This window comes from Trichoderma ghanense (assembly GCF_004382785.1).
Source record: "Trichoderma ghanense strain CCMA-1212 chromosome Unknown scaffold_14, whole genome shotgun sequence".
Classification (NCBI taxonomy): Eukaryota; Fungi; Ascomycota; class Sordariomycetes; order Hypocreales; family Hypocreaceae; genus Trichoderma; species Trichoderma ghanense.
The window spans coordinates 21293-42656 of record NW_027395677.1 but is presented as its reverse complement, the minus strand read 5'-3'; the positions used below and the strand labels follow the sequence as shown (position 1 = coordinate 42656).

Sequence of the window (21364 nt, the reverse complement as noted above, 5' to 3'; positions counted from 1 at the left end):
GAATCACTCCTGCAGTCTGTGGAGCGAGCATGGTAGATAGAGACGAGCGATGGTAGAGATGCCTGTATGCTTGAACGAGAGATGACTTAGAATAAGAACATGTCCTCCTGCTGCCGTATTATTCTTCACATTATACTTTGAGGGAATGTGAGCCTCGTTTATGCAGGCAATGGATGGACTCTTTCACTGAGGAATGGCAGACTCACCTACCGTGTGATGCAGAAGTCCCATCTCCTGAGAGAACAAACAGCCGTAGTAATCCGTACCTTTCCCTTCCTTCATCTCCATTATACAAGAACTGTCAAGCCTGCAACGTCTCCGCGTTAGAACACCCTATACTACGCGGGCGAAATCGAATAAAGTGCCTCATCACGGCCGACATTCCTCTTCACTCTCATCTTGTAAATACGATACGTGATGTACTGCCTTATAGGGTATCTATTCGCGAGGTAGGAGCACGTACGGCGATCCGCCCATCGTAAACCGGGCGGTCGCAGGATCTCACAACGAAGAGCATCAGAATCCTGAATGCCCTACTACGTGTCAGAGGGATCCCCATCTACCCGCAATATACAACAGATGCCTGCTTACCGCACCAGAGGTATGGAACAAGTATCCCACTTGAGTTCAACAATTGCCGAGCTTCGTTCGCCGCATCAAACACCAGCGATTGTCGAACAATAAGTCAGTTAAGCCGATGGGAAAAAGCATCTGGCGCGGAATATTCTCGTTTCTCAGCGTGTCCACGTCTAGAACCCCAAAGGTAGGCACCACATTTATCTCGTCCTTCACCAAATTCCATGAAATCCTACCCAAAAGACCTTCCTACACGCGCGTCAACTGCATATAGGCAAGGTAGACGCAATAGTGTACCGACTTGGCCTCCCACCCTCCTTCGGGGCAGTTACTGAAACATAACCATCACTGAAAAAAAGAAAAAAAATTAAAAAAAAAAAAATTGGGAAAAAGCACATACCTCCGCGATTTCTAGGCATCTCGGAGATCACCTACTGTACCCAGTCGTTAATCCACGTCGGTATACATCCCCCTTCGGGCACTTCGCATCAAACAAGCCTCACCGTCGAGCAACACCCACCCACCAACTCGCTCACTCACTTACTTACTCAATCAATCCACTTGCTTCCTTTGAGAATCCAACGGGCGGAGCATAATTCCCTTCCATCATTAAGCAATCCAACACCGGAATTCGATGCGCTAACGCAACGACAGGATAAACAAACTTAACCTTCTCTGGAGCTGCAGAGCATCATCTTCCTACCTTGATACAAGCATAAAACCCAAACCGGAAGAAAAAAAAAAAAAAAGGTGCGGAACGGGCTCGGAGAATGTGCCTCCCCGCGGAATGTCTGTGTGCGTTGCTTGCTTCTTGCTTGTGCTTGCTTGCTTCCCTCTTCCTTCTCCTCCCCAACTCACCCGCCAACTTCCCCGTTCTCGGTCCTGAAAGGAATCGACTATAATGAATGATAAGCTGGGGGAATACGCCAGCTAGGTCAGCAAAGGCAAGTCAATGTTCCAGAACCCAAGGCGGGCAACCACTCGGATCCAAGGCAGTCAGCCAGACAGTACGCAATGGAACCTCGCCCACTTCCCTTTTCTCTTCGATAAGGCATGTAATATGATATGCATGGAATGAGTGCAGTGCGCATGCAGAAGGAAAATGCAAAGAACCTCTGACGACCCCGCGCTTCTGCTTCTCTGCATATCCCCGTGCCTATTCTTGGAAAATGTATGTGAGGGGCGGCCTTCCTCAATGGGATTTGCGTGAGCTCATCGGAGCGAAAAGAGGTGTCATCACAACTCGTTTTCGCGTTGTGATGTGCGTAGGCCGTGGTGTGGAATCCTGCACCGGACAACTTCCCCTGCCAGCGGTCCGCTTGCTCCCGTCTCAGCCTCTCTCACCCACCCCCTCAACCCGAGTGCCTGCGCCCTCTTTTCCAGGGAATCTCGCCCAGGGTCGGCAAATGGGATAGTAGCGCAAAGCCAGTGTAGTAGTTGTAGGACCAGTCTAGCCAAACCTCTCCCTTGTCTTGCGAGCGCGAGCGAATGCGCCTGCCCTGTAGGAGAGTGCTGCTATTAGCATCATTCCATACTGGCGCGTTCCCACGATGTGCCTTATGGACCCCTGAACCCTGTCTTTGACGGACCGGTGCAACGCTGAGCAAACAAACGCTATGGGCCGTGTCCTGAGGATGGCGCTTGATGCTTCCTTTGGCTGCCAACATGTGTTGGCTCTGCGCCCGTAGCCAGACTGTCGTCCTCTCAAGCAGGCATCGCCATCTTTGGGCGAAGGCGTGACAGCGGAGTTGGCTTCACCTGTTGGCCGGCATCTGTTGCCGCACAGCCTCAGCCACCGCACTCGTATGTCATTGTTATGCAGGCTCCAGGCAAAGAAGAAAGAGTGGCCGGATCTAAAGCTTAGTCCAACGGGCTGGCGGGAAATCTCCGATCGCAGTGGGGGCGAAACCATCATCGTTCAAGCATCCCTGGCCTCGCCTACCTGTGCAAACGCTCTCATAACCGCGTTCTTGATGCTTGTTTCCTTCTGCTTGCTTCGCAATTCGGACTTCGGCATTTCTTGCTGTTTGAATCGCTCTGCCCATGTCGGCCAATGGATCAGGACTGGCCGTTCACGTGCAGTTTCTTGTCTTTTCTGCGAGAGTCAGTAGGCTGCACTCTTCTCGAGAAACAACGGCAATCTTGGCCGAAACAAATAGACATGGAAACAGTGACAAATATGATGCATTAGCCAGACGCCTCACCATACAACAGTCGCATACACCTGCATATCTGATACACAGGTGTCCGTGTGCGCCAGGTATGGGCACCTATTCTGGCGCTCAGCCGGAGGTATGTCCACCCGAGAGCGTTCCATTAGCAGGTGCCAAAGAGTGGACATCGCTTCGTCTTTTTGAATCCCATCAATGAGCCTCTGTGCGTGTAGGTGTAGTGTCGATTGGTTTGTATTGTGGCGAATCAGGAGCAGCGACCCTCCCTTTCAAGCGCGGCCATTGCCCATCATCGTCCACAACCGTAGCACAAAGTGCGGAGTAGATCAAGATCGCCCGCCAGCCCGTTATGCTCCTGCTGTACAAGCATGATACTATCTCGACAAATCCCGTCATCAAATCAGCAACCTTGGTTGATTGTCTAGCTGATTACCCCCCTTGCAGCTCGCTGGGCAGGGTCAGCGCCATGCCTTGGCGTTCTGGGGTTCGATTTCTTATCCTTGATAGGCAGATGCGAGGACTTCCATCTCCATACCATATTTTCCAAGACTTCGGATACTGTGAATTCATCGATCCACGCAGGCTGGCCTCACCAGTGGCTACTGCTGCGAGTGTGTACGTTTGAGTAAGGTAATTGGACAATGTCTCTCAGCTTTGGCTGAGGCAAACACGTACCGGGCTCCCGGGAGTGATACTATGCAAACTGTGCTGTGATCCTGCAGGCGAAACGTGCAGACGAAGCAGCTGGAGGTCTCGACCGTCTCTGCGCAAAGTGAGGCGCAGCCATATCCGCACGAAAGTGGGAAAATGAAGAGAAACATCCAGGCATCCATGTAGAAAGCCTTTGCACTGCACTATTGCATGGATCTCTGCACCAAGGACGGCTTTTGACCAGCACACCAAGTCCTACCAAACTCCTAGAGCATGCCACATCAGTCTTCGTTTAGTGAAATCGGGTAGCAGGGGAGTCTGCGAGGAAGAACCAGCCATTCTCACCGAGAGAAATAGGAAGGCGGATAACAGCCGTGCAACCATCATCATCCGCCAACCACCAACCATCAGCCGCTAGCTGCATCACGCCCAATCCTTGGACACTCCTTGAATATTCCTCGAGTGTTCCTTGAATGTTCCTTGGACCTTCCTTGACTGCATCCTCGTACGATGTCTGTTTATTCTCCGACGAACTGGGCTAGAGAACGGCGCCCGCTGTAGCGCCCCCTTGCAGCCGAGTGAAACCGGTTGCTTGTTTACCGATGCCAGAGCGAAGTTATTTTGGGTACTAGGTAGCCCGTGGAGGTGTTTGTGTTGTGGAAGAACAATTCCTCCGAGGCGAAGACGACACCGCCTTGGATGCCTGAGGACTGAAGCGTCAACCCTCGCCATGCAAGGTACCGGCTCGTTTCGTTTGCCATTTTGACGCTTGGGAAGCAGCCCGAGGATCCTGCAGCTCCTCTGCGGCATCGCAAAGGAGGTTGACTCGAATAGGTCGATTCTTTCCGAAGTTGGACATGCTTCAATTGCCCTATGCCGTCAAGACGAGGTTTCTGTTTCACTGATGATTCGCCGTTGTGGGATGCCCCTCAGTTCAATGGCAGCTCTTTCGCCACTCCGGCAGCAAAACGAAGCGAAACAGAGAAGCTAAATCTTGGTGTTTGAAGACAGACTCTGCCTTCTGGCTTCTGAATACTTCGGTTCGGATAGTAAGCACCCGGCTGCTGGCCACTTGATATGCTTAACCAATTTGACTGCTTATGAGAGGGTAGTGCTACCCAGTGCCGGCCGGTTTGACGACCCTCGGCCTCGCCGCGAGTGTCTCAGGAACGTCGTCTGGACGGTAACCGCGCGCTTTCCCCTCTCCTCATATCCTCTCTGTTATTGTCTCTCGGAACTCGAACGCCCCGTTTCCCATTTTGGCAGCTCTGCCAACTTTATTGATATCTTCCCATCATCTACGCTGACTGTGCGCGGATAGTACAGAGAGGGTGGAAAAGCTGCTGCTGCATCGATTCGTAAACGGCAATGTCGTATCTCACATCTCATCATGTGCTTTCGCGCATGCTCCAACAAGCCACGAGCAGCTAGCCCGTCGTATGGCTTGACATTTCTGGGGTAGCACAGGCCATATCGAGGCACACCCATACCGACACACCCGGTTGATGCTGGCAGTTTCGGCTCCAAAAGCTCGATGCGTGTTTCAGATGCAGATAATCTTCGACAATCTGCTCTTTCGACGGATTTGCATTCTAGAACGATGTTGCAGCCAAACGATCCCGTGGGTTCTCCCAGCACCTTGCCATCGCAATATAACCAATGTCGTAGCTACTACCCTAGAAGGTAGGCTTTTTTGTCTTTCGAGAAGAACTCGGCGTGTGAACCGCGGTCATCAAAGGTTGCATTGGTGCTTATGAGTTCTAATAGCCGGTGGGATAGAGCAAAGTGCTCCATTCCTCCATCTCCAGGCAAAATCGTCCATTAAGCAAGCTTGTGAGCTCTTCTTCCTAGGCAGCATAATATTATACGGCAGCACGGAAAGAACGTTGCCGCCTTGTCTCCGAGCGAGGCTCATACATGCGCCCGGTGCTGGCTCGGCATCAGAGTCGTCTTCTCATCACGACTCTGTGTTCATTTCGACAACAGGGCCATTGCGTTGACCAGATAAACGCAACAATGGCATGGCTAATTTATCTGCGTCCAGGTCAGCATCGGAGAAAAAGTCTATGTGGAAAATCGACAGAAAAACACTTGGACTTACATAGACTCTCGGCGTCGTCGTTCGGAGACATTCTGTCAGCCATCCAAGATCAAAGCATACACACTTCTCGGTTGGTTTCTGATTGACCTCTGACACCTAACTCCGTGCCCGTACTCCGTACATGTAGTTGCAACGGATACTCTGAAGTGAGTGAGACGCACACGGCGCACGTAGGACTGGATTCAGCGTCCGTAACCCCCAGGCTCAGAGGTAAAACCACGGCGACGGCGTAGACAGCAGCAGAGAGGACAGGGAAGAGCTCGTTCTTGCAAACACGACCGCCGTTCCTTCAGTAACCGTTCTGAGCAACCCTGTGCGTCTCAAAAGGGCATGTCGAACGGCAATAGCAGCACTTTGTCCAAGTAGGCTAGCCGTCATCCTGCGCATGCGGGCCGTCGTCTGGGCCTGCTGCTGCCCTCTGTCCTGGCATTTGCGCGGCAAGTCTCGCAGGGTAGCATCAGGCGCGATGGCGTGGGCCGTGGTCGCAGTGATAGTTGATGCTGACCACCATTTGTCACGGCAGCTGTAACGGGTTCGAGTCGTCGCCTTAGCGCTTCTGAAACGCTTGCTAGTGATTCTGGGGATCGATCTCGCTGGCACTGAGATCCTCCCACGTGGGCAACAAGAGGCTTCGGACCGGTGATGTATGCTCATGTCCGTTGCTGATCGTCAGCAAGACTGCGGAGCGTTCACTATCACACACTGATGAATTCTGTCGCAGTATCAGCCCAACGCAGGGTCGGCCATCATCAGGGCGTTTCGGTATGCCAAATGTCGCCGTGGGAGCAGTTTGGCGAGTAATGGCATGCCTCGCATGCAGACAGGTGATCTGTAGGAGCCATCTGAAACAACGATGTCTCTTCTTCCTTTGTCGTTCCCTCCAGCACGGATGACGTCGCAACTGGAGACTTATGACCGCCCGCAATCACCCTCGACCAAGAGAACCTTGAGGATTTCGCAGGTGAACAGACTCATCTCGGGAGGTGGATTGTGCCGGATTCCCGGAACGTCGTGCAAGAGCTGGCGAGGAAAGTCATTACTGTAAGTAAGTGTATGCGTAGAGGGGGCCAGTCAGCACATGACATCCCAATGCGTCTGCTTAGCCCTATCTGTGAGCCAAGGGGAGTATTGCTGAGGGTCCGCTCGCTTGGAGAGTGATTATTCCCGCTTTGCCTTTGTAGCTTGTCTTGAAGTGGACGAGGCGTATATCGCTACCGGCCCTGTAAGGCCAAGAATGGCTTTCTACCCCGGGAATTGTTCCCTGGTCGGAGCTTGTCGAATGGGATGTTGGTTGGATATTGAACCCTTGCGAAATGCCAAATGCTAATGCAATATCATGGCAATTATTGACATGGATCTCGGACCTGCCCCCACCTTTGTCATGCAGGCCGAGAGGTGGCCCAGCCTCCCATACCTGAAGCTATGGGGATATTTGCCTCACGAGGGTTGTATCCGTGTAACGGTGATTGAGCGCAAGTTGTAGCTGGGAGTGAGACGTAGAGCTGCTGCTTAAGCAACATGCCGACTCAGCAGCTTCGAGAATCCAGCCGTCCAAGCGACCAGTCGCCAGGATCTCAGGGTTCCAAGTGGGATGCTCCAATCCTGTTTGGGGCCTTGCTCAGGTCGCTGACCTTGCAGCAGCATCAGCAACATCGGCAGCAGTAGAGGCCGTGGTCGACACTGAGCCAACCTGGCCTGGCTCTCCGCGATTCTATCGCAATCTGAGCGTACGGCTTGCCGCGATCTTTGCAAGGTGCCAGCTGCCCCGAGCTCGTCTCGCAGGCGTCGACAGGCATCAGGAATTCTTCGCAGCAATGCCCAGTAATAGAGACCTGGTCGAGTCGAGGGGTGTCCTGTCCTTGCCCGTACGGAGGAATACCATGCGATTACCGCCCTGTCCTGGTCGGCCTAGCATCTGCACTGGCCAGCCACGCGAGTGATGGCTGTCATTCACTTGATGCCCATGTCCGCCAGTCGCTGCAAGGGTCGCTGTTCATTGGTTCGCAGGGCGCTGCCGTTGATGATGGCGTTGTCCCGAGCCGTTGTCGAGGTTCATGCAGGATGCAGGTGCTAGCTAGACCTGGCAGCTGCTTGAGGCGAAACTCAGGTGATGGTAACGGAGGGCCAGGGACCTTCGGTCATGTGCGATAAGGGCAACCTGCCTCAGGTCGGTGAGATCAGATCCAACGGCAATTGGATGTTACGGGCTAAGGTACTACAGGAGGTACTGCCTTGATGGTACACGCATGGTCAGGTACCTTGTGGCCGCTCTGCTAAGGCCGTACCTCTCTGGCACTGGACGTGGACAGTGCAATGCCTGTTGATACCTACTTCTAGCTAACATGAACCGGAGTAGTTTCGAACTACTCCAAGCCGTCAAGTATTATAGCCCAACCTAGACTGGGCAGAGGCTCCATGTCCAAAGAATCTTCACATGATGCTCGATTAAATTGCCCAATACGTGGCAGATAACCCATTGCTACCGCCTTTGAGCAACCTCTGATGCTCTGTCGCCCAGCTTGGCCGTGTCAATGAATCGCTACGATGAGAAGAAGGTGGTGTGCCGCATTCGGATGATGGCTCAATGATCGCAGTCGCCAAGAGTGCAACCCAGGCTCGCTCACGCCATATCGTGTACCATCGACTCTTTCCCTGGTCCGTTTACGGGGACTGTTGACAAGAAGACGGGCGTCCTGTATAGCCTGTCCCGATGGCCGAGGAGTTCTGACCCCGAGACTGCATTGGCTACGTAGCAGTCTCGTGGCAGGGATCCCCATGGCTTCTAGAGGGCGCAAGACCCATGGATCATGCTGTCTGGCGATCCCCCATTGTGCACGGCAGCCGAGGTGGAGCAGCATCTTGACCTCTTCTACTTCCCAGGTTACCTTGGATACAACTATAACAGCGATTCCCACGTGTACCTACATGAGGTGGTAGTGCGAATGGGGCATTGGGGAGTATCGACGCGGCATATCCGCAGTCACAGGCCTTCCTGAGCTCTGTGTTTCATCTGCGGCATCGAAACTCGGGCGGGAAATACCAGGATGTCAGTGTGAGGCAGTAGGATTCATCGAGGGCGAAACGGAACAGGCGCAGCATGAAGACAGAATGAGGTCCATCAAGTACCCGGATGGTAAAGCAAGCGAGATCAAGTGTCACGACGGCATCTACACCAGAGGCAAGGATTGGAAGAAGAGGGCAAGGGCTTATGCGTTGCCCAATTCGCGGTGCTATCTAATAATAGATGATGCACCGATGGACAAGCTATTGAAGCAAGGCAACTGCAATTATGAATCCAACGCAAAACATCAGTCGTACTAGCAGATGGTTTCCTTTCCAGTACGAGAATTCTGAAACTCCGGAGCCCTGGCCTTCAGATGAATTGCCGTGATCAAGGTTAGCACAACGACATTGGCCTGTATGCAAGGAGTGACGGCAACCTGAAGGTAGCGGATGTATGCGCGATGATCTAATTGCTGCGCATGTATTGTGGTTCTTACTTTATTATACTGCCAATACTACAACCTACTCGGTTCCGAGCAGCAGCAGCACGACTGCTACCATTACTTCCACTGTAACCCTGGGATAGCAGCGTACTGTTTTCTAAGAGAATGGATGTATTTGAGCGCCTGATGTGCTGGACTCTGCATGCCATCGCGAGATTTGCCCGTATCTGCAACATCCGATATCTGATATTGGTCGTCTCAAGTCCAAGCAGCCTCAGATCACTAATTTGTCGTACATCTGGCATGCCTTGGCTTTTGCTGTGTTAATTAACACCAGCAACCGCTCGAATTTGTCGTAAATACCATCTCCAAATACTGCCACCCTCCAGCTGGCTGCACGCGGCATCTCCTTGGGGACCAGACGGGATGCCGACAGTGCGCTGCATCGCATCATCTGGACTCAACTTATAGCGAACCCCCTGTTGAGCCTCGGTCGGCCACTCCCGAGTGGGGAGGCGTTGCACCTGGCCCTGGCCTAAAGCTTAGCGGCAGATCAAGCGTAATTCCTCTGCAGGTGCTTAGCTGCATGTGCGGCGTCTACGTGCATAGATAGGTACACAGATCTATGCATCTACACAGCCTATGCAGCTACGGCGTGTTTCACCCCACCCCCACGACAGCTTCATCCCCCCCTGTCGAGCCGTTTCCCCTCCTCTTTTCCTACTTCCCGAATACGCCAATGAGAGGCGCCGATCAGCACACCAGGCGCCTCCATCGTCTTCCAGAACCGCTTCCCGCAGAAGCCCAGGACCACCGTACGATCACAGCTTCCAGCACAGACGGCCGTCGCCCATGATTGAAGGGCTGAAGAGTGGATGTCCTTTCTTCGCGAAGCCTTCTAGGGCTCTCGTCCACGTACGAAAAGCAGCGTGGCCACCAGCTCTTCTATGGACCACCAATTGCCGGTGCAGACGACACCTGGAGGAATGTCGGAACGTGACAAAATCCCAAGCGGAACCACTTTCCTCGCTCATCTCCTCGTGCTTGTACGACACCTATACAAGACGGCACCTCCGTCTATTGCGAAGGAGAGCATACCTTTGCGGTTGTAGCATGTACCTGCATGTCATACGGTGTCAGCACAGCCCGCCATCGATGCATTTCTTGCTTCACAGCCGTCTCCACACTCGCTGTTACATCCTGTCGTCTTCTCTTCGCTCGCCCTCCAAGATTTTTCGTCTCTTGTTATGGCCCAAGCTCTGGCGATCCTCGCGGCTGAGCCCCCTTGGCCCTTGGAGAATTAGCCCACTTGCAAGCCTACCAATATGCAATGCAACACATGTCAGGTAACTAATATTACCGCGCAGCAAACATTGAGGGGAAAGAAGAGGTCAAGGAAAAAGAGAGAGAGAGAGGAGTTTCCATGACTCGGTAGGTGAATCCTCCTCCATCTTGGCCAACGCAGGTCGACTAGGTTGACAGAAGCAAGGTAGCCGCGCAGCAACCCCATCAACTCACCCCTTGTCCCGGTCTGTACTGCGTGTAATGCTCAGGCCAAAACCCACATCGTTCGCTCTACCTGCATGGCACACTTTCTCTCTTTGTCTTCGCTGCAATATGGAGCACCTTGGGAATAGTCAGGTGAGCTGCATTCTGAGCTTGGCTGCCCTCCCTCTGGCCCTGCGTATTCCCCGTGCCTCATGATGAAACGGCTGCAAGACGCTCAGGCTCGTCTCCATCCGGGTGCTTGCCCTGACATACAGGCGTGCCTCTAAGCTCGATTGAGCGAGAGCCTCTGGCCGTTGTGTGTCTGAAGACGACCAGCTTGGTTCATGCCGTCCGTTCCCAGACGGTCCGGTCAAGCTCATCCCATATGGTTAATTGAGACGCTTCTCAGACAGGACATGGGTCGGTCTGCTCGTCTCGCATGTACTCGACCCCTGTTCAACACTAATTGCTCCATCTAGACCTGCCAATGTACACACGATTACAGCCGAGGATACCAACTCTGCTTAGCCCGACACAGAGCAGTGGCGACTACCGCTGCTCCAGCAGCGTCTTCGCATGCTTGCCGGCCTCGTGCGTTGGTCGCTGTATAGCTAACTCGAATCGGTTTCTCTCACAGGTCCTGCGTTGCTGGGAAAAGATATATATACATATGGCATCACTTTCTCACTCTCCAGACAGGATCACGGCCCTTACCGAGCACCGACAAGTTTACCTGCCATTTATGCAACACGGGAACATCGCAACGGATAGGCAGCAATTATCCCATCCGTTCCCTCAGCCTTTGAAAAGCTGGGACCAATCCTACCGACACTCCTTTCATGTTGTCCTACCTTGGCTCGATCTTATTCATCTCATCAACCGATTCAGCGACGCTGCGCTTCACACCTCAGAGACCTGATTGTCGCTTGTGCTACCGGATTCCTTCCCCGTCTGAACACACCCCCAGGGCCGACTTTAATAAGAACTGCTCCCACCCTGATACATCTCATCATCAGCACATGTTACACAACGTCTCCGGATCTACTTTTACGCTCATCATCGTATAGCGTCGTTCCGGAGTCCTTCTCTCATCCCGTGGTACCAACCGGCTAGGATCTGGACCCCAAATTTCCACTCGCCGTTACATTCTAAGGATCCGCAATTGGACCGGTGTGAAAACTACCGATATCTTGCATCCTTCGCTCTACATCTGCTCAAGCCGTGCCTTTGACTCCTGCGAGAATAAGAGCACCCCACAGCAATATATATACCTACCTATGTTGTTTGCATCCCTTCACATCCACACATACATATATATATACGCCTCCCTTGGATCACTCACCCGATCCAAGTTTCATCCCGAACCAACCTCAGCCATCCATATCAATTGGTCCAAGGCACATCACATCCATCTAACCACCTACTACCTCAAATACTCGCCACTACAACGATAGTCTCTCGCAAGAGCCTACCATACGACAAACCGTCAACCACATCGTCTTTTAATAACTTAATCATAATACCAGGGTCTTCCCTAATCAGTCGCAATGTCGCAAATGACGTTCAAGGGATTCACAGACGGGCCTGATTTCAGGCCGTTTGCCTGCGATTGGGAGGGATGCAAGAAGGTATGGCACAATTTGTTGTCTGATTACAGACTGTTACAACGCAGACCCACTGACACAATGGCAGGACTTCAAACGAAGATCAGACCTCACAAGGCACTACAAGATCCACACAAATGAGCGACCACACCCGTGTACAGCCCCTGGCTGCGAAAAGAGATTTATCCAGCGGAGTGCTCTCGCCGTCCACATGCGGACACACACTGGCGAGAAGCCGCACAAGTGTAAATTCCCTGGCTGCATCAAACGATTCTCAGATGTAAGTCGACGGCAAAGCATCCCCTCGCCTTTCCACGATAAACAGAAAGCTCACAGAAAATTTAGTCGTCGAGCCTTGCCAGGCACCGTCATGTTCACACAGGGAGCCGTAGTCGCAGATGCGCACACATCGATTGCCCCAAGAGGTATGCCTTTGAGTCCTTCCTTCAAGTACAATGCAGGTGTCACTGACACTTACCAGCTTTTGCCGCAACAAGCTTGCCGTCAAGCAGAAGCAGCATTCTCACCAGCGGGATATCTTTGGCGGAATGATCGATTGTGTCTCCGATTCTGAATCCAGCCGGTCGTCCTCCATGCCGGCTCAACCAACTACACCTCAGCCTCTGCTTAGCATGGGACTGCAGGGTAGCATGTTCCAACACACTTCATCTGCTTCCGATCTTGACGGCCAGGTGCAAATCTGCTACATCGATGAGCCGTTCCACTCGCCCCAAGCTGGTTCTGATGACTTGCATGAAATGACCTCGATGCACCGATTCAACAGCTTGCCTCTCTATGCCATTGGCCAGGGCAATGCCCATCTGGAGACAATGGACCTCGATAGCCCGTATCCCGGCTCAATGGGACATTCCCCAATCGATCCGTCGTATCCAGCTCTAGGCCTCAGCAATAGCCCGGGCAGCAGCCCGACCAGCCTGACTCCGACTTCCAGCCACGGCTCCATGCCACAAAAGAGCTACTTCAAGTATATGGGCCTGCACAATGCCGCATACTCTCTCAAGAACGCATCACCTATGGGCCAGGCTACGCCGATGATGAGCTTCTCTCAACAGCTGGCTCAAGCACGGCAACATATGATCATCAACCCGGGGCATATCCCAAGCCAAACAGTGGCGCGCTACGACTCCCCTCCCGTCACGATGGGGAAGGCTGAGCCGTGGTATGGATACGAGTCCTACGGCGTGTACAACATCTGAGCAGAAGAATTTTCTTTTGTCACTATTTCTACTTCAGCTGCTCTGACTAATAAAACGGGATACAATAAACGGCGAATCAAAAATAAAAGGGAGTTCATGGGGTTGGGCAACTTTTTCCTTTGTTATTAGCGGGAGGCAGTTTAGTCGAGAACGGCACGGCTTTACGAGTTCTACGGAACGAGGCGGTCTTATGGGAAGGTGGCTTCTTAATTGCTTGGACGAATCATGTACATCTATCTCCTGTGTATACTTGTATTTCCTTTGTATATACGCCTTTTAACAGGCTGATGAATGTAGCAACAAATATTCAACATGAACATGTTTGTAAGTCAAGTGTCAAGTCAATTCGTCGGCACGATGACAATGTGCAGTACTCAAGTCCAAGTCATAGTCAGCCACTCAGGATGTGGCTGCGGAACCCCAGACTCAGCTTGCGCCACGTTTCTCTCACGTGATACGCCATGGGAGTGCTGACTAACGCACGGCGAAGGCTCGGAAAAGCCTGGTAGACCGATCGTCGCCGGTAGAACGAGGGCCGCGATTGAGTGGCAAGTTCTCTTCCCATCTCTTTCACTATTACTCGCGACATCAACCGGCATCATGAGGGCGTCGAGGTAGAAGCCTTCTCTTGCATCTGGACAATCTATCTCAGCCCGCGCTTATATAGTTCTTCTTGGCGATTCGGTAGGAGGAGGGATTCTCTTACCGTCGGCATTTGCTGGGCCTGGCCGGCTCCTTCGATAGCGCCAGGTCTTGCCAGGGCAGGCTGCTGCTCCACGTCATACGATCGAACGGCCGTTGAGGCATCCTTGCATCTTGGAATCTGGCTCGTTGACTCTTATTGTCGCCGGATTTTGATATTCGACATCCGATCTAAGCCTTGATACAAGGCGACGTCAACCGTGGCGATGGCGTTCCAAGGTGGTCTGCTGCCTGTAAGTACCTGTGCCGGGTCTCTTGATGGTGGCCGAGCTGGCTTTGAACCTGGAAATCGAGGACGAAATACTGACATAGAACCAACAACGCATAGTCAATGGCAGCAGCCGCAGCGGACACCCTTCCCTCCATCACGAACACCCTCTTGCGACCCTGGCGACCCTCCTCTGTGCCCCGCCAGCCGACTGATGCGACTGTTGAAGCCGAGACTGCGCGGTCCGGTTCCGCGGCCAACGCAGCGGAGAAGGTGAGAAGCTCAACTCTCTATGACTTGCAAATGCCAGCGGCGTTAACTCTGATGATATTGCAGACGGCGCGAGTCCAGTTGCCTGATTTCCTCCAGCAGGCAGCAACTTACGCACCAAAGGCCGTAACTTCTAACGCGTTGGCGACAACCGATGTCCGCGCTTCCGTCTCTGGATTGGGCCGGGTTGGCTTGTCTGCAGCGAATCCGGTTCTTCGCAGACCTTTCTTCCAACCCGTCAACACCGTCTCGTCTCCCCTTGTCCAGCTCTTCATGCGATCTACCCCCGCCGTCTCGACCCCGCTACGCGCCATGTCCACGACACGCATTCTCTCTGGAACACTCGGTCTGCAGCGCAGAGGCTTTGGAACAATGAATGGAATTTCTCGCAGTCAGCTGGCTTCCGTTGAGGAATCGGCAAACAGGAACCCCGGAAACGCAAACCTTCAAAATGCTTTTTACCAGCTTCTGTTGAGGGCCAACATGCCTGGCATCCTGGTGGAACGATATCAAACCGGCCGTTTCGCAACAAACGCAGCCACCGACGACGCTTACAAGAAGGCCCTGGCTGCTCTGAATAGTGGTACGAGCACCGTGGCCACGGCCACGGCTAGCCCTGGATTTGCTCGCGGACAATGGGCCGGCAACGAACAGGCTATTGCCAACGCGGCCCTTAGCGGATCGATGGGCGTCAAGGGCGAGCCAATCCACGTTGTCGTCCAAGAGTCAACGCGATCTCTCGTCTTCCGTTGGGTTAAGTTCTTCGCAACCTTCATCGTCTTCACCTATCTGTGTTTTGCCGCCGTGACGATTCTGATCGAGACGCTCAGCACGTTCAGGCGTGGACCAGGGGCCAAGACGGACTCGGAAGTAAAGGCTGAGAAGCAAACAACCCGATTCGACGATGTCCACGGATGCGATGAGGCCAAGGAAGAGCTACAGGAGGTAGTCGAGTTCTTGCGCAACCCCGACAGCTTCTCCGATCTTGGAGCGAAGCTGCCAAAGGGTGTGCTTCTCGTTGGCCCCCCTGGTACTGGAAAGACGCTGCTCGCTCGCGCCGTGGCTGGAGAGGCGGGCGTTCCCTTCTTCTACATGTCCGGCAGTGAATTCGACGAGATCTTTGTTGGTGTCGGAGCCAAGCGCGTCCGCGAGCTCTTTGCGGCGGCAAAGGCCAAGTCCCCTGCCATCATCTTCATCGACGAACTGGATGCCATTGGTGGAAAGCGTAACCCTAGGGACCAGGCGCACTCAAAACAGACTCTGAATCAGCTTCTGACGGAACTCGATGGATTCGACACGGATACCAAGATTATCATCATGGCGGCCACCAACTTGCCCAAGTTGCTGGACAAGGCTCTCACCCGACCTGGACGATTCGATCGGCACATCAACGTGGACTTGCCGGACGTTCGCGGCCGCATTGCCATTCTGAGACATCACGCCAAGAAGATAAGACTTGCCCCTGACGTCGACCTTGAAGCCATTGCCGCCCGCTCGCCTGGACAATCTGGTGCCGACCTCGAGAACATGCTGAATGTCGCAGCACTGCGCGCTAGCAGAGCAAAGGCTCGTGAGGTTTCCAAGCAGGATATCGACTGGGCATTCGACCGCATCACCATGGGCGCCGAGAGGAAGTCGATGGTCGTGACGGAAAAGGAAAAGGAAATGACGGCATACCACGAAGCTGGCCACGCTCTCGTCCAACTGTTCGAAAAGGAAAGCTCCAACAGGCTGTACAAGGTTACGATTCTTCCCAAGGGCCCGTCGCTGGGCCACACTGCTCATCTCCCCGCCATGGACAAGTACTCGTACACTGCGGCCGAATACATGTCCAACATTCGCGTGCTTCTGGGAGGCAAGATGGCTGAAGAGATGCGATATGGTGACGACAAAGTGACGTCTGGTGTTTCCAACGTAAGTGAATCTTTAGGTCCGACATGGAATATGAACGAGTGCTAACGGTCTGGATGTAGGATTTGGAGAGAGCTACCGATCTAAGCTTCATGATGGTCACCCACTTTGGCATGTCCAGCGTTCTGGGTCCCGTTGAATACGGTAGAAGATACGAGAACCTCAGTTCTGAGACCAAGGCCCTGATTGAGGGCGAGGTCCAGAAGACGCTGAGAAAATCGTACGAAGACGTGAGGAAGGTGTTGACGGAGAAGCGGAAAGAGCTGGACCTGTTAGCACAGGCGCTGGTGCAGTACGAGACACTGGACAAGGATGAGGTCGAAAAGGTTATCCGGGGAGAAAAGCTGCCAGGTCGGACAATAGTGCCCAAGGGACCGCTGACGCTGCCGATCCCAGACGACATTCCTCCGCCCCCAGGGCTGGGAGTGCCGCAGCCTCATCCCCCGCCGTCACCAGCCCCTCCGGCTTCTGCTAGGTCATCTGCTACATGAGGGAGATTGAGAGGATGAAGAGGGTGATACACAATATGGATATGCGATGAAGTGAACAATATCGATATTGGGAGGGTGGAAAACATGTTCCTTCGTTTATGTGCACGGAGCTCAACCCTTGGCTGTGGCCAAGGGGTTGGCTAGCGAGCAAGCCGAAGCGATGTTTTGTGTGATTCGAAATCATTCGAAAAGGGCAGGCCAAAGGAAAGCGACGCAAATGGCCGGGATGGCATTGAGTTGCTCCTGTGGAGGAAGCTTTGTCAAAGTGGCAAGGCGCATTGGGACGGTCTCCTTTGTGAACAGCGTGGTGTGGCTTGGGATGGATGCATTTGGGACAGAAATTGGGTCTTGAAGAAATGCTACTGTATACTTTATTACAACTTTCTATCTTGTACATTGAACGCCGCTGGATTTCCTATATTTCGGAATACCACCGTTTCCTGGTTCCTGTTTCCTGTTTCACGTCACCTGTCTCCATGCCGCTATCTTCTTTTGGAGGTTGAAGTGATGACGACTTTGGATGCGATGCGATTGAGGCTCACGGCACCTTTTGTCTTCCGCCAGGCGCATTGGTGGATATTCCACCTCCCCTCGTCTCTCGAACTAGTCGATCTAGTTGACTTCATAACCCCCATCCAAGTCTATACACCCAGCTAACGATGTGTTTAGGCTAGTTTCAGCTGTCGCCTTATCCCCGAAACAAGAAGTCGGATACAGTCCATGGCGTGACCTTCCGTGCTATCTGGTTCCCTTCCCTCCCTCGTTAACCCCCATGGAGCCAAGATTCGGGGGCTTTCATCACCACTTTCCAGACCCGCTTTGACCCATGGCGGGGGGGAAGAAGCCGATGAACGAGGGGCAAGGCGGGGGAGGGGGAGAGAAGATCGAAGACGTGATTTGACGTCAGGATGGGGGGCTGTTTGTTTGCGCGGGAAGAGCGAGGAAGGAGGAGGAGGAGCTGTTATTGTTCTTTTCCTTCGGCTATTTGATTCAGCTGTTTCTCCTCTTTCTTTCTCTTTTCTTATACTTTTTTTTTCTTTCTCCTGAAAGGGTGTGATTTATCGAGAGATTGTGCCTTGTTCGTTTGTTGTTGAAGCTCGCTTTGTGCGGACATACATTGTTGGTTTTATACGTTCCCGAGGAGACATATTCAGGATGACCAAGGTTCTTCTCACAGGTGAGCTGCTTCGCCATCTCTTGGTATGAATTGGAGTTTTCTAACGAGTTGAATAGGTGGCTCGGGCTTCATTGCCGGTATGTCTGTTCCGCCACAGTCCATCACAGAAACACCACGAGACAATCATACATGTTCAACACGCAAACACACCAAAACAACTAACACATATAACGACACCCAGGCCACATCCTCGAACAACTCCTCTCAAAGAACCACACCGTCGTCACCACCGTCCGCACCGAGGAAAAAGCCCAAAGGCTCCGCGCCGCCCACCCCTCATCCGACCTGACCGTCGCCATCGTCCCCGACATTGCCCTCCCGCACGCCTTCGACGCCGTCGTAGCAGAACACGCCTCAGGCCTCGAAATCGTCCTGCACACCGCCAGCCCCTTCCACTACCGCTGGACAGACGCGCAAAAGGAACTCATCGAGCCGGCGCTCAACGGGACCCGCGGGATCCTCGAGGCCATTCATCGCGATGCGCCGTCCGTGAAGAGGGTTGTCATCACGTCTTCTTTTGCAGCGATCCTTTCGGAGGAGAGGCTTCATGATCCAAAGACTACCTTTACGGAAGAGTCCTGGAACCCGGATGGCGTGGATGACGTCGGACGGTCTCCGCCTACCGCGTACCGCGTGAGCAAGACTGCGGCAGAGCGCCTCGCGTGGGACTTTGTCGCCCAGAAGAAACCCTCCTTTGACCTCGTCACCGTGAACCCTCCCGTGGTATTCGGCCCTGTAGCGCAGAGCCTGGCCTCCCTCGACGCCATCAACACGTCCAACGAGCGCATCGTCGCCCTCCTCAAGGGCGAATGGAAGAACCGCATTGCCGATACAGGGCCCGTCGGTCTGTGGATCGACGTTCGTGATGCGGCGGCCGCGCACATCAAGGCTTTTGAGATTCCCGAAGCTGGAGGACAGCGCCTGTTTACCGTGGCGGGGAGGACGTCGAATCGCGAGGTGGCGAGGATCGTGAGGGAGAATTTCCCAGAGTATGAGGACCGGTTGCCCGGGCCGGAGGTTCCTGGCGGGGAGCCGGCGGATGAGAATGCGACTTTCAAGTATGATAATCAGAAGACGTATAAGTTGCTGGGGATTGAGTGGATTCCGATTGAGAAGAGTGTTGTTGATACGGTCAAGTCGTTGAAGGCTTATGGAATTTAGATGAGGATGGGATGAAGGCGGTTGGAGAGCGTGATGAAGCAAAGTAGATTCCATTAGAATGACAAAGGGAAAGGAAATAGGTAGAAGCGTTAGATCTATGAACCTTGGAGCCGTTCGATATATGATGAAAACCCGCTGACTTTCCTTGTCCCTCCCTTCCACCTCATGTAGCCGGCACATAGATCTTGTACTGCCAGCCGCCTCAATGCCCCNCCCCCCCCCCCCCCCCCCCATCTCACGAATCACTCCGTCTTTGTAGCGCTATTCAAGCAAACCTCATTCAACAAAGGACTCCTCACATGCATCACCCTCCTCAGAGACGACAAGCCCGTCTCCCCCGACGTCCTTCCGGCACCACCACCACTCTCCTCCCTCGATTTCCGGCGAGACCCTCCGTTTCCTTCATTCACCCCCAAAGTCGACCGCGGCGGCGCAGTCCCTGAGTTAGGTGATGCTCGCCGCGTCGGCCTCGTGGGCGATGCCAGCGGCGATCTCAGGGGACTCCTCCGGCCGTCCGCGGGGAGACTCGGAAGCGCCCTGTTCGGAGGAGGCCCGGGACTAGCAAGGCCTCGAATCGAAGGCGGCGTCTCGTACACTCGGGCCGGCTGCCTGGGAAGCTCCACAGCAGTGACGCCGCTGGACTTGATCTGCGTCGAGTCTGAAGATGCGTTCGACGTTGTCGCCCTCAGGGTGCTGGCCCTGCTGAATACGCTCGTGAGGCTGCCTGCCGGCGGGATGTCGCTTCGGGGTGGCCGTGGCGGAGCCGTAGTCGTCATAGAAATCGTCGTCGTCGCCGTGATGCCGCCCGGCTCGTCCTCTTCCAGAGGCCTCTTGGCGGGTCTGGAGGCAGACGGCGGAGTGAGCGGCGGCATGGGGGCCAGCGGCACCGCAGACCATTCTTCCGGTTCCTCCTCATCGCCATGTCGACGGCGGTAGTTGTTCCGGCGAAGGCTCAGGGCTCTGGTCAGCAGGAAGCGGCGTTCCTGCAGCCGTGCGGGTGGCGTCAGGGGGGCGTTTGGCGGTCCGGCGTAGGAGCTCGATGGCGAGATGAGCGGCGTGGGAGGGAGGCTGCTGGGCTTGACGGGGCGGCTGATGCGCTTCTTGTTGCGGAGCCTCATTCGTATTCTTATGTGCCATGCGATGAGGGCGACGACGGCCAGGATCCCGACCATGACGGATACGCCGATGGTGACTTTTGTGCCGGACGGCACTTTGCTTGTGTCTCGGGCTCTCTCGTGAAGAGGCTTTGATGTCTCCGTCGTTGTGGCCAAGTGAAGGACGTGAGATTCTGAGGCAGTCGAGCCATGAGCAATCTCGGACGCAGGAGGCGGGTGTATCTTGGACGTGATGGTGTGGAAACCCTCTATCAGGAAGCCCGATGGAGTGGCTGTTGGGAGAGCGGCGGTGGGTGTAGCGTTCTCCTGACGAGCATGTTCTTTTCCATGTCTGCTCTTTGAGAGAACATGTGCCTGATTTAGGGATGCTGGATCGGTTACAGAATCGTAGCCATCACTGCCAAGATCAGTATCAACAAGTGTGTTCAGCATGTGTGAGTGGAGAGTGTACCATACCTCTGACAGGATCTGAGGACCCTGCTGATGCTCACTAGAAGAACACTTAGCTATATATACACCATTGATCTTGCAAAGGCTGACGCACAGTCAAGATCAGCGGACCCCATGACGTCCATCTCACACAACTGTGAGCCACAACAGTAAAGCACAGCGAGGCCTTGTCCCCCATCCTTGAAGCTGTTCGAAAAAGCCTGGCATAATGTCCCGTATCCATCTACCTTGGGCGCCAGTGATGTCAAGAACTGTGCCCGGCAGTCTGGAGTACAGGTTTGAACATGCTGAGCATTACTTCTAGAGCAGTAAAGAGAGCCGTCGATGCCGTGGTTATCTTCCATGGCGATTGGTATGGTATCAATTATGTGAGTCTAGGTCTCAGACGAAGAAACAGATTCAGCAAAACAAGCCGTGAAGTCGTCAAGGAAATGGCAATGATCGTTGAAAGTCTTTCAGTGAAAGAGGCTGCCTGTAGTCATGTAAAGAGCGAGCGTATATGCTACATGAGCAACAACAATGATGCCGGTGCAAACCGCCGCAAAGTCAAGGATACTGGAGAGCATGGAGGGCAAGGGGTATCATCAAGGTTCACCTGTCGGGGGACTTGAGCGTATACTATATA

The 21364-nt window shown here is 53.7% G+C and overlaps 5 protein-coding genes across 5 annotated transcripts; 4 read left to right on the top strand and 1 right to left on the bottom strand.

Annotated features, from left to right (window-relative positions):
- Positions 1-7018: 7018 nt before the first annotated feature.
- On the top strand, positions 7019-7610 carry CCMA1212_008895 (uncharacterized protein; the record flags this gene model as incomplete). Its single annotated transcript, XM_073706002.1, has 4 exons — positions 7019-7085; positions 7144-7238; positions 7270-7364; positions 7607-7610. Coding segments are annotated over 4 exons (261 nt in total), but the record flags the coding sequence as incomplete, so codon positions are not given.
- Positions 7611-11980: 4370 nt separating this feature from the next.
- CCMA1212_008894 (Zinc finger protein ZIC 4) lies at positions 11981-13254 on the top strand (the record flags this gene model as incomplete). The annotated part of the gene is made up of 4 exons (XM_073706001.1): positions 11981-12061; positions 12126-12317; positions 12383-12462; positions 12519-13254. The coding sequence occupies 4 exons, from the start codon at positions 11981-11983 to the stop codon at positions 13252-13254; spliced, it is 1089 nt and encodes a 362-aa protein (XP_073555433.1).
- A 908-nt stretch (positions 13255-14162) lies between these two features.
- CCMA1212_008893 (Mitochondrial inner membrane i-AAA protease supercomplex subunit YME1) lies at positions 14163-16836 on the top strand (the record flags this gene model as incomplete). Its single annotated transcript, XM_073706000.1, has 4 exons — positions 14163-14189; positions 14285-14437; positions 14501-16348; positions 16408-16836. The coding sequence occupies 4 exons, from the start codon at positions 14163-14165 to the stop codon at positions 16834-16836; spliced, it is 2457 nt and encodes an 818-aa protein (XP_073555434.1).
- Positions 16837-17991: 1155 nt separating this feature from the next.
- CCMA1212_008892 (Putative NADPH-dependent methylglyoxal reductase GRP2) lies at positions 17992-19174 on the top strand (the record flags this gene model as incomplete). The annotated part of the gene is made up of 3 exons (XM_073705999.1): positions 17992-18013; positions 18070-18090; positions 18195-19174. 3 exons carry the CDS (start codon positions 17992-17994, stop codon positions 19172-19174), a joined length of 1023 nt encoding a protein of 340 aa, XP_073555435.1.
- A 242-nt stretch (positions 19175-19416) lies between these two features.
- CCMA1212_008891 (uncharacterized protein) lies at positions 19417-21083 on the bottom strand (the record flags this gene model as incomplete). Its single annotated transcript, XM_073705998.1, has 2 exons — positions 19417-20779; positions 20830-21083. The coding sequence occupies 2 exons, from the start codon at positions 21081-21083 to the stop codon at positions 19417-19419; spliced, it is 1617 nt and encodes a 538-aa protein (XP_073555436.1).
- Between the last annotated feature and the right edge of the window lie 281 nt (positions 21084-21364).